Source organism: Ctenopharyngodon idella, chromosome 5 (assembly GCF_019924925.1).
Source record: "Ctenopharyngodon idella isolate HZGC_01 chromosome 5, HZGC01, whole genome shotgun sequence".
Lineage (NCBI taxonomy): Eukaryota > Metazoa > Chordata > Actinopteri > Cypriniformes > Xenocyprididae > Ctenopharyngodon > Ctenopharyngodon idella.
The window spans coordinates 4,846,085-4,862,675 of NC_067224.1; the positions used below are offsets into that span (position 1 = coordinate 4,846,085).

A 16,591-nucleotide genomic window follows, 5' to 3' on the forward strand; every position below is an offset into this window, starting at 1 on the left:
TTTCTCTGGCAAATTTTACACTGCTGCAGCAGTGATGTTCCCTCATACTCCCACAGGAGCTCAATTTCTCTGGGAAAAATTTCTCTACTGCCGCAACAGTGATGTTCCCTCTGCTCCCGCAGGAGCTCAGTTTCTTTGGAGAATTTTCTCCACTGCTGTGGCAGTGATGTTCCCCCATGCTCCCGCAGGAGCTCAGTTTTTTGGGAAAATTTCTCCACTGCCACAGCAGTGATGTTCCCTGTTCCCGCAGGAGCTGTTTCTTTGAAAATTTTCTCCACTGCCGCAGCAGTAATGTTCCTTTACGCTCCCGCAGGGGGATCCACAAATAAGAAGTGAGAAGCACCACTTAACTATGATAATACAAAAGAGATGTATATAAAAGACATGAAAACCTAAACATAATTCAAAACCAAACTTAACAGCAATATTCAAAATCCTTGTCCTTGTGGTCCCCATGAGGAAAACAGCTTATAAATCATACTAAGTTTTTTTGGAAATGTAAAAATGCAGAAAGTTTTCTGTGACCTACCGTTTAGGGTTAGGGATAAAATGTAATAAAATGATTTATTTGCATTGTGTTACTGTGATTTGCAAAACCTTGAATGTGCACTAGAAATCAATGTTTTGAGCAAGGACCATTCTGAGCCAAGGTATTGAAGTTTCCGTAAATGTCTGTATAACCCAAAATTTGTTGTGGGCTTTGACACAAAGAAGGCAGCCGTGGTTAAACTAAGTAAAGCAAAAATAAAACTGTTGTTTTTGCAATACCAATACATAGATGTAATTGCAAAAAGAAAAATTAAAAGTGGTCAAGCTACCTTGATATGGATTGACCCTTAGCCAAAACAATGGTTTTATATTTGTGTACATCATACTGTATTTATTTTTAAATTTAAACTATTTCAATCTTTGCTGAAAAGCATGCTTTTGGTGTCAATTTCCAAGTGACAACATGCTCCGTTATTGGTCACAATGTGTATCAGTACGGTAAAAATGTCCAGTAGCTTTTCTGTAGTCAAGATTTTGATTTATATGAATTAAAAGTATGTGTTTCAAAAATAAACCTAAAACTGAGAAATATTCACTGGAATAAAACTTGTGACAACAAGCTCCGGTTTCCCAATATTTATGAACTTTAGGATATATTAATACAAATATGTTTTTATTTATTTAAATCTGAATGTATGCTTGCGATTTTTTTTAGAAAGAAAAACATGACGTTACACTGAAAAATATGATCCACAGAGACATGGCATTTTGAAACGAAGAGAGTTCCAGAACAGCTCTAGAACATTCAGCATTACTTTTCTCATCAACCTCATCGCTCGTTTCCTCAGTAATCAACGGTTAATCCAATCAGAGACGGCAGCGCTGCTACTACGGTTGGAAAAGTAACACTTCCCAGTTCTACTTCTCATATGTCGCTTTCATTCGGTTGCCACGCATTTAGCACAGATTCGTACATTTGTGCCAGAATTTTCTGGAGGCTAATTTTGCTTCATAATTACAAATTTAATCTTTTATGAGATATTAATATGAATGAATCCACAAATTACAATAAATAAGAATTTGAGACTACGAATAGTTTGTATAATGTAATTTCCTTTTATTATGTGCATTATGACATAACACGTTACGCGCACATACCTGGTGGGGTTAAACTAGAATACCTGGCAACCCATCTCCCGGCTACATTGATAATAGGCAGAGAGGCGGAGCGACGCTAGTGTCTTGGTAGATTCTGGAACCTCATGCCCACGCTATGGAGAAAGTAAGTAACTTACATAGAACAGCCTGTATTACATATTATGAAGAAGACATTAGGTTTTTAAATCATTGTGCAAAGTAAACTGTTAAAAGTGTTATAAGTGTTTTGCTTATTTTAAAGACGTAGTCAGTGTAGCTCAGTATAAACCGCATCAATGATAGTATGGGCTAGTTGGCTAACAACGCGTTAGCAGCTGAATATGTCACGCTGTGTTTTAACCTGCAATCCGTGCGAACGATTCTTCTGCAATGGTTATCTTAAAAAACGTGATCATTATAAATACAGATGAGGTTCTGTGAGAGTAATGCAGGTTTATTCATCTGGTCGATCTCATCCATCAGTTAGCAAGTTAGCCTAAGCTCATGTCAGATCTAGAGACTTCTGTGTGTGTGTGTGTGTGTGTGTGTGTGTGTGTGTGTGAAGGGCGGAACGTCACTTCATTCAGTTACTCGTGCTGAGACTAAACTGTCTTTTCTATTAAATGATTGATAAATGGCACTCCAATCAAAGCGTCCTTTAGAAATATGAATAGGATTGTGAGGTCTTCATAATTCGGTACCAAAGGATCATAATGGGACATGTTTTATTATAGGATTCTATCATAACACTAATTAAAATGAGTTGTTTTAATTGCGCTTAAAGGATAGTAAAAAAAAAAAAAAAGGTCCCGTTTATCTCGTAGGGTTTTTTTTTTTTTTTTTTTTTCCTTTCATTTCTTTTATGCAATTCTTATGGGTCGCTATTAAATAACTTAAGCGAAAAAATAGTCTTTAAGCAGCAATGTCTTTGCAGGGAGACGTGCCTGAATGTAAGTTGTTACTCCGGGCATCAGCTGTCAGTGACGTTTATGTCAAATCTCGACAACAGATGCTGTGCTGCTGAACATCTCACACAGTTCACTGTTTCTAAGAGCTTCCGTTTAAAGCCACGGTATACAAACGCAAATTCATGTAGGATCAGTTATTCAATCAATAAAGGATTAGTTCATGCAAAAATGAAACCCAAAATGAGTTCTAGTTTAAGTCATTTAAAAACCAGTCGTTAATAATTTCTTACTTAAATTGGAACGTGAGGTCCACACTAGAGTCTTAGTAACTACTAGCTAGTTTGTAAGTAACTCTTTACTTTATTTGGTTGCACCATTTGTTCTTAAAGTCACCATAAAATCAAAATTGACAATTTACCTGTCACTCACATGAGATCGACCAATAGCGAACCACAACAATCCAACGATCCAATCAGTTCCTGATGGACAAAATCAAGTCCCGCCCTACACTTTTTTTTTTCTTGTTCGAGAAGCAGTTTCACCCAGATATACATTACAATAGTGACGAAAAGACTGTTGCAACTTCTGTTTCATGGCAAAACGTAGCTAGTAGGTTGTAAGGTCTCCGTAAATTAGTCGCATTATAACGTGTTTACCTTGAATGATTTACCCTAGAAGTGTTGAAATGTCATGAATTTCAGTTTATCCTTGATTCTGACTATTTTTACCTCGCATATCTAACAGTAAAATGTTTTTACTGAAATACAGTGCTAAAGTATTTTATATGTAAATAACATTCAGAAACTGTATTTGAAATGAATAAGGATTAGTAAAGAAATACATTGGCAATGATTTTTTTTTTTAATATATAAATGCATTCACGTTTATAGTAAAAGTAATGGTAACCCTTTAGTTTAGGGTCCAGATCTAACTGTTAACTAGTTGGTTATTAGCATACATATCACTAGTATTTTGGCTGTTTATTAGTTCTTATAAAGCACACGATAATGCCTTATTCTGCATGACCATATTCTACATCCCTCAAACCAACCTACCTAAACAGAACAACTACCTTACTAACTATTAATAAGCAGTAATTAGGAGTTTGAGGCAAAAGTCGTAGTTAATAGTTAGTTAATATTCAGAACTGGCCCCTAAACTAAAGTGTGACCAAAGTAATTTATTCACAATGCTCTCTTAAAATGTAAATGTCAACATTGTCATGTTTCTAAAGAATTGAAGTCTGTCAGGTAAAATAACAGATGCAATTCAGTCAACCTGCTATTTTATTCCAGCTGTTACTCCTGGTCAGAGGCTTCTGTAAATATTTAGTTTATGCCAAGTGTTACATTTCATCTAAGTATAATGGTGCAAAATGTTTAGTATTGCGTAACTTGGTGAACCTTTACGACAGAACTAGGCTAAGTTGCAACTTAAGCACAGCTAGTGCATCTGACCCGTTTCTAGTTGAATGAAATGCTTAATGCTGCTGCTGTTCTTATCCTGGCGTATTAAAAACATTATTAAATGTAAATGTTCACTTTTTATCCATCTTTGTCACTAGGTATCACAACTGAAAGATCAAGGTAACAAAGCGCTGAGCGCAGGAAATGTTGATGAGGCGGTTAGGTGCTACACAGAGGCCCTGACATTAGACCCTTCCAATCACGTCCTCTTCAGCAATCGGTCTGCAGCCTATGCCAAGAAGGGTGATTATGACAATGCCCTGAAAGATGCCTGCCAAACAATAAAGATCAAGCCAGACTGGGGCAAGGTGAGCTGTTGTTTTTTAGTGTCTCTTTTTCACTGATAGATTGCCATTTCTACATTAGTTCTCCTCTTCTTCCAGAGCCATTCTTCACTTTCCATGTGTTGTATTTTGCCTTTTTTAAAGGGTTACTCAAGAAAAGCTGCTGCTTTGGAGTTTCTTGGGCGACTAGAGGATGCCAAAGCGACCTACCAGGAGGGGTTACGTCAAGAGCCATCCAACCAGCAACTCAAGGAGGGACTTCAAAACATGGAAGCACGGTTAGCAGGTAAAGAATGTTTTCATTCTTTTGTCATGATTTTGGAAAAACTGCCACAAAGCCAGGGTTTTTCCTGCATTGAAAATATTTTGGCAACTGCCAAAGATTTATTTGATCATTTAATGTGACGTTACCTGCTGTTCTGCAGTAGCGGTACCTGCTGATGGCCATCTGCTTTAAAACACTCCTGTGAGTGTTTGCGTAAGTGCTCTGTGAAGAGTGTCAAAGGTTTCTATTTGCAACCTGTTTTTGCAGACAATCACAGACATAGGCCTACCTGTTGAGCTTGTGAACGCAATGGCCAATCAGATGTGTTGAAGTTATTCAGAATCCACTTACTACCATTCAAAACGGCTGAGTTTTTGTTCAGCGTGACTTCTGCACACTAGCGAATCCTTTCATTATAACTAGGGCCGACCCCCTAATATTCGACTGATCATTAGTTGACTAGAAGAGGCTTAGTCGGCCAAAAATTTTATTAGTCAGTTACTTGCAGAAAAAAAAAAAAAAAACCCTTGTGGCGAAGTCATGCAGTCCATGAGGGACAGATTGTTAATCGCTGGAGTGATTACTTGCATTTTTTTTTTTTTTCCATGATAACAGCAGAAACAACTTAAAATACGCCATCATTTTTGGTCATACAGATAAGAGTAATACATCATTCTTTCTACTTTTATTTGTGTAAACTCACAATAACAAGAAAACATTGTGCCTTTGTAAAATAAAGAAAACAAGCAGGATTTAAAGTATTCTGCTGAGCGCGTCAAAAAATAAACCAAAACTCCGTGTATACTTGCCTCGCAGACATGAGAAATATATCTATAGAAAGCGATTGCAGGGCTCGACAATAAGGACTGCCCGATGGCCTGGGTGAGGGTGAACGACGCTCGGGACAGTAGATGGAATGGTCAATTGCCAGATCGGTCCAGTGCTGTAGAGTGTGCGTTATATATCGTCTATGATATTGTAATTGTTGATTTAACGATCTGACATTATAGAGTATGTCCCTCACTTCACAAAAACCAAACAAAAACATTGAGTGCATGCATACACTACGTGACGTGGTCTAGTAGATTAGACTAATGCGCGTGCATATTTAGAGTGCACGATTTCACTGCGTGATTTAGTCTATTAAAATTAATTTAGAATGCCCCCAGAATTTAAAATAAGGGGCAAAAATGCCCCTGTATATCTTTTATATTTATATTTAATATAGTTAACCAATATTACACGAAGAGTGCCATTTCATCCAAATATAAGCATGATTACTAAAGTGATAATGATTTTATACAGCGTGCAGTTTATATTAAGTGACTTACATTTTAGACACCAAATTGCTTGTTTCGCTCTATTTCGCCAACGAAAATATTTCCAAACAAAGTCCACTTTTGCATCTCTGAGCAACACTTCCTGAATGAATCAGCTGTTTGAATGAATCGGTTAAATCTAAATGACTCACTTATTAACAGGGATTTGCTGCCACCTGCTGGCGGGTTTAATTTCACATTTAAAGTATCTTTTCACTTTATAAATAATTTCAAATAACAGTATTATTGTTTCATATTTCAAACAATTCAAAACATTTATCCATCTGTAACTGCTCTTGACTGATTAATTTTAATAAAGTTTAATCTATAGTTCTATAGTTATACATTAAATTACAATTTCTGTACCTGAAACAGGTTTATGCCTACAAAAAACATTTTCACAAAGCACTGTTTATTTAATTTGTTTATTCTGTTGAATTTATTTGTGCTATTACTTGTAATTTGTTTATTTGTTCCTATTTTATTACTTAATCTTTACTTTAAGTGAGTTAATCTAGTAGCTTTTGGTGTCACCTTATAAAAAACAACAAAAACAATAACTTGGCTTATTTTATGGGCCTATTTTCTTTTCTTTTCTTTCTTTTTTTTTATTTTTTTATTGTGGGGCCAGTGAAGATTTTGCCTGGGCAAGTAAAAATTTGAACCACTGGCCCGACCGGGCCAGCAGAAAAAATCCTTAGCTTTGTGCCCTGGATTGTGAACCAATTCAAGTGGAAAACAAATATTCTCAGATGATGTAATATGATCCATATGAAACGTGCATATTGGAGATGACGAGTCAGCATTGTTGACTTAATCTCTGCAGCCGAAAACACAGAAAACATTATCAATAAATTAAAATGTTTAGATGGTCTCCTTGCTGTTTTCATAAGTTCATAAGTTGACTACTCATTTAAATGAACGACTACTAGTCGACTAGAAAAATCTTTAGTCGAGGGCAGCCCTAATTATAACCAACAAAGTATAATCACAAAGTCAATAAGAGATTCGTTGCATTGATTATAACGGGAGTTTCACAAGAGTGCAACTTTGTGTACCTCGTGTTGAATGGCTTCAGTGTAATTGACAGCTTCACTGATTATAATGTCTAATAATACCTGTATGTAATATTTTTCATACAGCTAACTACACATTGAAAAGTTTCTGGATTGACAACTGTATTTAAATGCGTGATTGAAGCTGATTCACATGGGTAGGGTACTTTGTACTGTGTGTGGATGACTGTGTTTGTCCGCCGTCACCGAAGACCATTTTTGACCCAGGAAAAACCCTGAAAGCAAAATTAAATAGTTTGTTCACGTCAAGAGCATAGCGTAATGTTGTATTCAGCATCTGACAAAACTGATTTCAACAACCTCCAACTGTATTATTTTTTTTCTTATTAAAGTCAAAATATTCACTCAGTCTGAATAAGCCTTAAAGCACATATACCATTGAAACTGGTGTACATTAAGCCTCTTTGGGTCAAAAAAGCCTAATAGTTCCACAAATGCTTTTTTCCACCTAGTTTCCACCTGTACCAAAGTCTTTTTTTATTAGCTTTATTTTCTCGTAAGATTAAAAGGTTATTTGTAGCATGTGGTGGAGCATGGCAAGAAATTCATTCTCAGATTTACTGTGATAACTGATGTTGTCATGTACTTTTCAGAGAGGAAGATGATGAACCCATTTTCCATTCCCAACTTGTATGAAAAGCTGGAGGGTGACTCTCGAACCCGAGCGCTGCTGTCTGACCCCAGCTACAGGGAGCTGCTGGAGCAGCTCAGGAACAAGCCCTCGGAGCTTGGCACGTAGGTGCTTTGTGTGCCTTTCCGCTGCTCACTTTCTCTGCGTCTGTCTTAGCAGAATGTAGTTATCTGGTCATTATCACGAAATAATCTACAACACTAAGTGAAAGTCTCTTGTATAGTGGTCGACCATATGTTGCATAATGGGATACAGTATCTCACACAGTGACCCTGTGTACTGCACACTTTGGCAAATATTAGGTTATCTGATGTTATCTGAAAATATAGAAAATTGTCATACTCTGCACATACCATATTTTCCAGTAAATGTGAGTAGTATGTCTTTTCTAGCATATTCTAAGAATTTGTTGTAATATCTAGTCATCTCCAATTATTATTATTATTATTATTATCCCCCCCCCAATTATTTTGACCTGTAGGAAACTGCAGGACCCTCGTGTGATGACCACTCTCTCAGTGCTGCTGGGGCTGGATCTGTCTGGCATGGATGAAGATGAGGAACCGACTCCGCCCCCTCCCCCTAAACCCAAAGAGACAGCTCCGCCCCCTCCTAAAGAGGAAGACCTACCAGAGAACAAGAGAATGGTACTTTTTGTCAAAGCACATGGTTTGGTGTAGCTTCACTGTACATGTAGAACTCTGACTGAAGTGGCTTAATGCTTGTGTCTGACCCTGACCAGGCCTTAAAGGAGAAGGAGCTGGGAAATGCAGCGTATAAGAAGAAAGAGTTTGATACTGCACTGAAGCACTATGAAGAAGCTCTAAAGCATGATCCCACCAACATGACCTATCTGTCAAACCAAGCAGGTAAGAATTATACATATTAGAGACATTGTGCAGTGGTTGAAGCTAGGGTGTGCAGTTTTGTAGAGGCTAGCAAAAGCAAGCTAGATTTGAAAGCGTAACATCCCACTCTCCAAAGCCACGCCTCCTCCAAAATGCATGAACGTGCACAGCCAGAGCAGAGTCTGCAAAGCGTCATGAGAGATGGTGTTAAATTACCTCATATCTCAAAGCACATACAATTACAATAATAAACGTAAACAACTTGGAGACCTCTGACTTGTACCACCTGACTGCTGCAGATTGATTTCAGCATTGACAATGTTGCCATAAATAAAAATAAATAGGTATGAAGTAAATTTTTAAAAACTTTTTAAAGCCGCCTTTTTAGTACACTGTTGCTGTCAAAGATGTCTGTCTAATGCATGTTTACTGGTGTTATTTTAGGATTGTTAATATACTGTTATAGTTTTTATTTAATTAATTAGCCTTTTTATATTACATAAGTTATTAGTCTTTAGCTTAGTCATTCATTTATTTGAGTAATTTTATGTGCTTTTGTTATTTTCATTGTTTTTAAACATTTACTATTTGGCTTTTATTTTTTTATTTCATTTTTGGTTTATTTCAGTTGTAGTTTTAGTTCTTCAATTTAAGCCTATTTCAGTTAGTTGTCAAAGCCAACTTTTCTAACTTAAGTATCTAATATTTGGTAACACTTAGCAATAAGGTCTCGTTTGTTAACATTAGTTAATTTATTAACTAACATTACCTAACAATGAGCAGTAGATTTGTTGAAATGTATATTAATCTTTGTTAACATTAGTTAATAAAAAAATACAACTGTTCATTGTTTTAGTCCGCAGTGCATTAACTAATGTTAAGAAATAGAACTTTTGATATTAATAAATGTTAATTTATATTAATAAGATTAATAAATGCTGTAGAAGTATTTTTCTTTCTTAGTCCATGTTAACTAATGTAGTTAACTATAATGTTGACAAATGAAACCTTATTGTGAAGTGTTACCTATATTTTTTTTCAACTCTACGTATTTCAGTTAATAAAACATTTAATAGTTTAATAGTTGTTAGTTTTAGTTAACAATAAACCTGATGTTGACTTTATAAAACAATGCATAAGCAGTGCAGCAGAAGGCAAAAGCACGTTCTGTGAATGACCATTTAACCACTTAAAAACAACAGCGAGATGCATAGCATCAAAATAAGAATGCATCCTTTGTGCTCATTATTGTGTTTGTTAACCCTTGCCCTTCCACTTAGCTTTGGTTCAAGTGTGTAAATAAAAGGTTTGGTGTTGAGTTTATTTTAAAGTCTAAAATAGGATGAAACCACCTTAACTGCTCTCAAAAACACACAACTGCTGTAAGTGGATACTTCTGATTCAGATTATTTGTTTTCGCTTTCTAAGCTGTACATTTTGAAAAGGGGGATTTTGATAAGTGCAGAGAGCTTTGTGAGAAGGCCATTGAGGTGGGCAGAGAGAACCGAGAAGACTACAGACAGATTGCCAAGTAAGTTAGTTTTCTGTACCTTAACAAAACTGAAAAATAAGTGTTAATTTATTTCTGATTATGGCCTAATGTCAAAGTTGATTTCGATTAGAAGTGTAAACATTTTATCATCAACTTTACATTATGTACAAAATCTCTTTTTTCCTGTTCTTTTGCAGGGCATATGCCAGGATTGGTAACTCCTACTATAAGCAGGAGAAGTACAAAGAGGCGATCCAGTTCTTTAACAAGAGTTTGACAGAGCATCGCACACCTGACGTCCTCAAGAAATGCCAACAGGTCATTGAGATTTGTTGAAAAATTTACATAGATATCCTAATATATCTTTCCTGTTAGACTGTGGTGTCCTGGTCATAATTCACCTCGAAATTAAAGTGATGAAATCTTGCAGGCTGAGAAGTTTTTGAAGGAACAGGAGAAGCAGGCCTACATCAATCCAGATTTGGCTCTGGAAGAGAAAAACCAGGGCAATGATGCCTTCCAGAAGGGTGTGTATATGAACCAAATCCAGACATTGCTGTAACCTCACACAGGAGATTCCGTTTAAAAATAAGATATGTTTTGTAATGGTTAAGATTGTGATTTGAATTGTTCTGTTGGTATGTATTGTGTAGGTGACTATCCTTTGGCCATGAAACATTACTCCGAGGCCATCAAGAGAAACCCTTACGATGCAAAACTCTTCAGCAACAGAGCTGCCTGCTACACCAAACTACTGGAATTCCAGCTGGCCCTTAAGGTACAATCACACATCAGGGCTTCAGACTAACATTGAAGAGCACTAATTCTACAGATGGTGCCAGTAGCACCTGATTTGGTAGCACCGCACATAATATCAATAATATTACATGTTTTGTCTCTTAGAAATACACATTTCCCTAGTTGGGATTTGGATACAAATTTATTTTCGTTAACAAAAACAGTAACATCTGTAAAAACCTAATTTTTATAAAGTAAAACTTCTGACTGTACAAGTTAGAACTCTACTCTTATTAAAATTAACCATTGGACTCATATTTGTAAATCATGATAAGCCACAGTTAAAACCAAACAGCACCTCATTTGTAAAAAGTAACTATATGGTTTCTGTGGTATTTATGAAAAACGGTAGCCTTAAGTCATTTAGTATAAATATAAATGCACAAAAACTGCTATAGCTCAATAACAAAAATACTGTAATTATATTTCATTACACTTTTAATACATGTAATACACTACATTAATAATATATTAAAATTATTTATAAATATCACACATTTCTGCCACAATACCTTGGTTACAGTTACTCCTACTACAGTAAATACATGGTAAATTTTGGTGATTTGAAAAGCCTTTAAACTGGATCATTGTGGCACAATATTTCTACTGGTTTCTGCATCAGTGTTGTTGAGAAAGTCTAGATTAAATCAGACATTAGTGGTTTGTATCGGAGAACTCTGCGCCAAACTTAAACGCTTCTTGCTGGTTCTCACAACACTGTTTAATGGTCACGTGATCAAGACCTGTCAGCGACTGAACGCATTTGCTCTGAGTTCGCCCTAAGCTGTCTTTTGGGCCGAGCTGATAAATGGTCCTTGTGGCGCGGTTCAAATGAGTAGCTCTGTTTTGTTCCTCTTTGGTGCGCTTACCAGTTAGTCAAATTGGTAGTGACACCAGTGCGACCTCTAATAAAATTGTCGGCAGGAAAAAAGGTCGCAAAATGCAACCATTTAGTTGCAGTCTAAAGGCCTGACACATGCACGTACACATACAAACACAGTGGTTGTTTGAAACGCATGTGGTGGGTCACACAGAGGACACCAATTGTGTGGTGGCACGATGGTACACCAGATCACGTTGTGAGTTTTGGTCACATGTCACATAAAGGGAGAGTGTCTGACTCCTTCCTCGTTTTACCTTGGGGCACCAGCAAGGAATTTCACCTTAACTGTAAGGGTGTAACGATACACTCATGTCATGATTTGATAGAAATCACGATATGAGACTATCATGATATTTTAAGGCAAAATATAGAGGTTTTTTTATTATTATTAAAATAACATTATTAGTATCTTGACCAGTGCTAAAACAGGGGGTTTCATGACACTATGCTGCACTGACGCCGTGTCTTAATTACAGTAGTCTCGATGGCAAGATGCGATGTTTCATTCGAAGCTGTTTACGTCCTCTGACTGGGAATTATACTTTTTTTTTTTTTTTTTTTTTTTTTTTTTTTGGCAACATTATCAACGCCTAAATGAATCTGCACCAGTCAGGTGGTACAGCGGTCACGTGGTACAAGTAGGAGCTCTCAGGAACTTCCCATCTTACAAGCTGTAATTAGAAGCTTTATGAGAAAGTGAATGCTTTTTACAAGTTAAAATCTCATAGTTATGGTAATTACAACATGGCACAAACGCAACTTTAATAGCATTACCCGTAACAACACTGTCAATAAAAAGGGGGGAAAATTTATAGATTTAGTGAGATCATCTACTAGTTGTTGACTAGTTTACCATGCTGTTAACCATCAACTCTTGGTCTGTTTATCAGGACTGTGAGGAGTGCATCAAACTGGACCCTAACTTCAGTAAGTGTTACACATTTTGTTTACTACTTCTCTGTGACAATAAGTTAATGTTTCCTGCAAAAACCTTTTACACTATCCACTCTCACTTTATTTAGTTAAGGGTTACACACGCAAGGGCGCAGCACTGGAGGCTATGAAGGACTTCTCAAAAGCAATGGATGTGTACCAGAAAGCTCTAGAGCTTGATTCCAACTCAAAGGTATGCATAACCTGCTCTTGGATGGCACAACTAATGCATCTCTGAGCTTTTTAGGAGGACTGTGCTAGTGAAGATGGCTCCACACAACTAGCATTATATTTCTTTATTTTTCTGTCTCTACAGGAGGCCACAGAGGGTCTGCAACGCTGTATGGTGAGCCAAGCAACGCGTAACGACAGTCCAGAGGATGTGAAACGGAGGGCCATGTCTGACCCTGAGGTGCAGCAAATCATGAGTGATCCTGCCATGCGCATGATCTTAGAGCAGATGCAGAAAGACCCACAGGCCCTCAGCGAGTAAGACACACATCAAATCCAGCATCACTGTTAATGACAATTAGGGGGAAAACTTAATTGTCATGAGAATGACAATTATACAAAAATGGGCTTCCTTTTAAGCAAAAAAATAATGTATATACAGTGTATACTGATGAGCCATTATATTATGACCACCTATCTAATAACCTGTAGGACCTCCTTTAGCCCGCAAAACAGCAGCCACGCGGCAAGGCATTGATTTTATGAGGTGGCGATAGGTCACCTGGGGTATCTGGTACCATAATCAGCAGTAGGTCATCCAGTTCCCATACTTTGCGGGGTGGTGGTAATGTAGTGCGAACCCGCTTTTCCAAGTCAAACCACAAATATTCGATTGGGTTCATGTCAGGCCAAGGCATAAACAGAAATTCACCATCATGGTCCTCAAACCACTCCTTGACTATTCTGGCAGCGTGGCATGGCACATATCTTGGTGGTAATGGCCATCACCGGCAGGGAACACAGTTGCCATGAATGGGTGCACTTGGTGCACAACAATGTTCAAATGAAACCTGATAGCTGTCAGAATTGTGCTATTGGGATAATGGGGCCTAAAGTGTCCCAAGAAAACATTGCTCACAGCAAAACATCGCCCACAGCATAACACTGCCGCTGCCAGCCTGTGTCCACCCAACCATGCATCCAGGTGCTATGTCCTCTGTTGGTAATTGGCATATCCACACTTGGCCTTCGTGATGCACCAGGAATCTTGATTCGTCAAACCAGGCCACATTCTTCCAATCATCCGCAGTCCAATCTCTATAATTTGGGCCCATTTCATGCGTTGTTGGCGATGGCGTGCGGTTAGCATGAGGACCCGGCTGGGTCATCGGCTACGCAGGCCCATATGCAGAAGTCTGCGATGAACTGTGTGCTGTGACACATTGTCCTGGTCACCACTGTTGTAGCTGCTGGTCATTTGTCACACTGTGGCCCTGCGGTCGCTGTGAACAATGTACAACAGTCTCTGCTTCCCTCTGGCATCAATGAGATGCGGACGACACACGGCTGAATGACGGTTTGTCGTTTGGCCATGTGAACAACCTACAAGGCGCACTGCTTCTGAGATCGAAGTTCCGGGGTGCTGTGCCATCACAATTTGTCCTTTATCAAACTCCGATAACTCAGCAGCTTTTCCCATTCTAACACCGAACACTCTACTAACCAAAATCCAGTCCTCGGGTGGTATATATATACTGCTCTGTGAACTGCACCTGCTGTACCGTTTGGTTGCCAGGCGTGCTCATTGCTCTAAGCTGGGGGTGGTCATAATGTAATGGCTCATCGGGGTGTGTGTGTATATTTATGTGTGTGTGTGTGTGTAAGTGTTATTTTTATATGTGTATATATATTTTAAAATATATTTCTTTTGCAATTTCTTCTCTGTCCATCCAGTCATCTAAAGAACCCTGTCATCGCTCAGAAAATTCAGAAACTGATAGATGTTGGGCTAATAGCTATTCGGTGATCCAAGGAACCAGAAGAAAACCAGGACATTATTCATCTACAGAAAAACAACAGAAGAATACGAAGGATGGCGGCATTCCAAACAAATTATTTACTTCGCCAAATTTAACAGGCACTCTGACCCTTCTCCTCCCACTCTTCCTAAACAGGAATGTATTTTTTTTTTTTAAGCCTTAATTGGATTGAAAATTTAACACAATTGGTCTTTCCTCCACACTATATTCACCAGTGTCAGTCGTACAAGTCGTGGTTTTCATGCATTACAGTGTTCATGGAATGAAAAGATCTAGCCTTAGTGACAACAGAGTGTTAAAAAAGGTTTTGAGCCTTCATATTAAAAGCATTTTTATTATTATATTGCCTTTTTCTCCCCCTTTTTTTTTTTTTCTTTCTTCTGAATATAATTTTGTAATGTTTAAATGCAGATGTTATTCTGAATCTGTCCTCTTACGATTTTTGTACGTGGGGGTTTTGTTGTTTTTCCCTGCATTGGAGAAGTGGGGAGGGGAGCAATATGACATTAGCTTGCCATCAGTGATTAATTTTCACATAGTAGGCCTGTTAGAAATCTGTCTGTCTCTGAATCTGAATGCTTTGCTATTGTACTATATAAATGCACTTCTATTTGTGAGGGAGAGGTTCATAGCTCAGAGGGCTTGTTTGAGCTCAGTTGCCTCCCACCTGTTTCGCTTCAGTTCATACTTTGCGATCGATTAACTGACTGTGATTTCAGCATCACCATATTGAAATGCAACATCAGTTTAATAAAGTTCTGGATCCATGAAGTTGTGTGACGTTTGTAACTCAGCATTCATTCAATGTGTTTGTTTGGAATGGTACACTACCATACTACTCACACTATTTGTGTAGTATGTGTATTGTGCATAGTATTTGAACTAAGTTCACAGATGAGCCAAACCATTATGGCCACCTGCTTAATATGCTGTTGGTCCTCCATGTGCTGCCAAAACAGCACTGAAGTTCAAAGACCTTGGGAGGCCTTGAAGAAGAACCAGGGGCGAAGGAGTGAAACACACCAGAAAAACGAAGAAGAATGTCAGATCATCATAAATATTTAGATCAGATCTCAATTTTGTTCTAAATTCACTTTCTTTTCAGTACAGTAATTTCATTTTTAACATTCTGCTTTTACGTCTGCAAGAACTTATACGTCGGACTGTCATCATGATCTAGATCATATCGCAATTTTTTAAAGATCGGTTTTCATCGGCAGCATTGTAATTTTACATTTTAAGACTAACAACACTTGTGTGTTCTCGTTTTTAAACTAATTCAACATTTACTAATGGTCTTGTATAATTATTAATTATGTACTGTTATGGTCATTACGACAGAATTTCAATTTTGTTGAGCACACCCTAAACATACTCCAATCTCAGCGAAATTTGGTTTGTTTTCATTTCTCATGAAGGAGAGTTGACTGGTGGCCTGTTGCATGAAGCTTGTTGAACAAACTCTGAGTTTCAGAGTAGGTTTGCAGTTGACAAATCCAGATAAATCCAACCTGGTTTAGATCAGGTTCAACTGTTGCACAACGCTTGGTATAAACTTTCTCTGTCAACTCAGGTTTAATCCAGAGTTTGCAAAGCGCGTGCACCTAAAAGTCTGACACGTGCGGCAAACAGCCAATCACACGGAACAAGGAGAACGTCAGTTTGATTCACTTCTCGCGAGAGAGCCGCGCAATTCATGTCGCTTCCGAAGATTAAGAGATCGTTATGAAAAATATGAAATAAAACGCATTTACAAAGCAGGAATAAACACTTCTGCTGCAGTGAAAGTTTGAGAAGGCAGCTGAAAGAAAATAGCTGACTACATCAATGCATGTGAATCAAACAAATAGACCAAATAATTAATATAGTTTCACAAAGAGCTCAAAAGAATACATGTACGCTTAATCTGTTTAAAAGCTTTATATAATATGCATGTATTATATTTATTTTAATTTAAAAACAAAGTTTAATATTGTCAATTAATATAATCGGCCTAATTTTATGAATATGTCATGAATTATTCATAATTTTAATTTATTTAATATAAATATAATGAATAATTAACAGCAAA

At 37.5% G+C, this 16,591-nt stretch overlaps 1 protein-coding gene across 1 annotated transcript; it reads left to right on the forward strand.

Moving 5' to 3' along the window:
- The first annotated feature begins 1,618 nt into the window (after positions 1–1,618).
- Positions 1,619–15,291, forward strand: stip1 (stress-induced phosphoprotein 1). The gene is made up of 14 exons (XM_051893694.1): positions 1,619–1,771; positions 4,099–4,308; positions 4,429–4,570; positions 7,538–7,679; positions 8,057–8,222; positions 8,318–8,444; positions 9,852–9,954; positions 10,113–10,233; positions 10,346–10,442; positions 10,569–10,693; positions 12,487–12,523; positions 12,619–12,722; positions 12,846–13,018; positions 14,435–15,291. The coding sequence occupies exons 1-14, from the start codon at positions 1,763–1,765 to the stop codon at positions 14,505–14,507; spliced, it is 1,629 nt and encodes a 542-aa protein (XP_051749654.1). The 5' UTR covers positions 1,619–1,762; the 3' UTR covers positions 14,508–15,291.
- Positions 15,292–16,591: the final 1,300 nt, after the last annotated feature.

Excerpts from the sequence above, each read along its gene's own strand:
- stip1 (XM_051893694.1), top strand. Across the intron at positions 10,443-10,568 it reads CAATGATGCCTTCCAGAAGG|GTGACTATCCTTTGGCCATG; the intron begins GTGTGTATATGA and ends TGTATTGTGTAG. Across the intron at positions 13,019-14,434 it reads GACCCACAGGCCCTCAGCGA|TCATCTAAAGAACCCTGTCA; the intron begins GTAAGACACACA and ends CTGTCCATCCAG.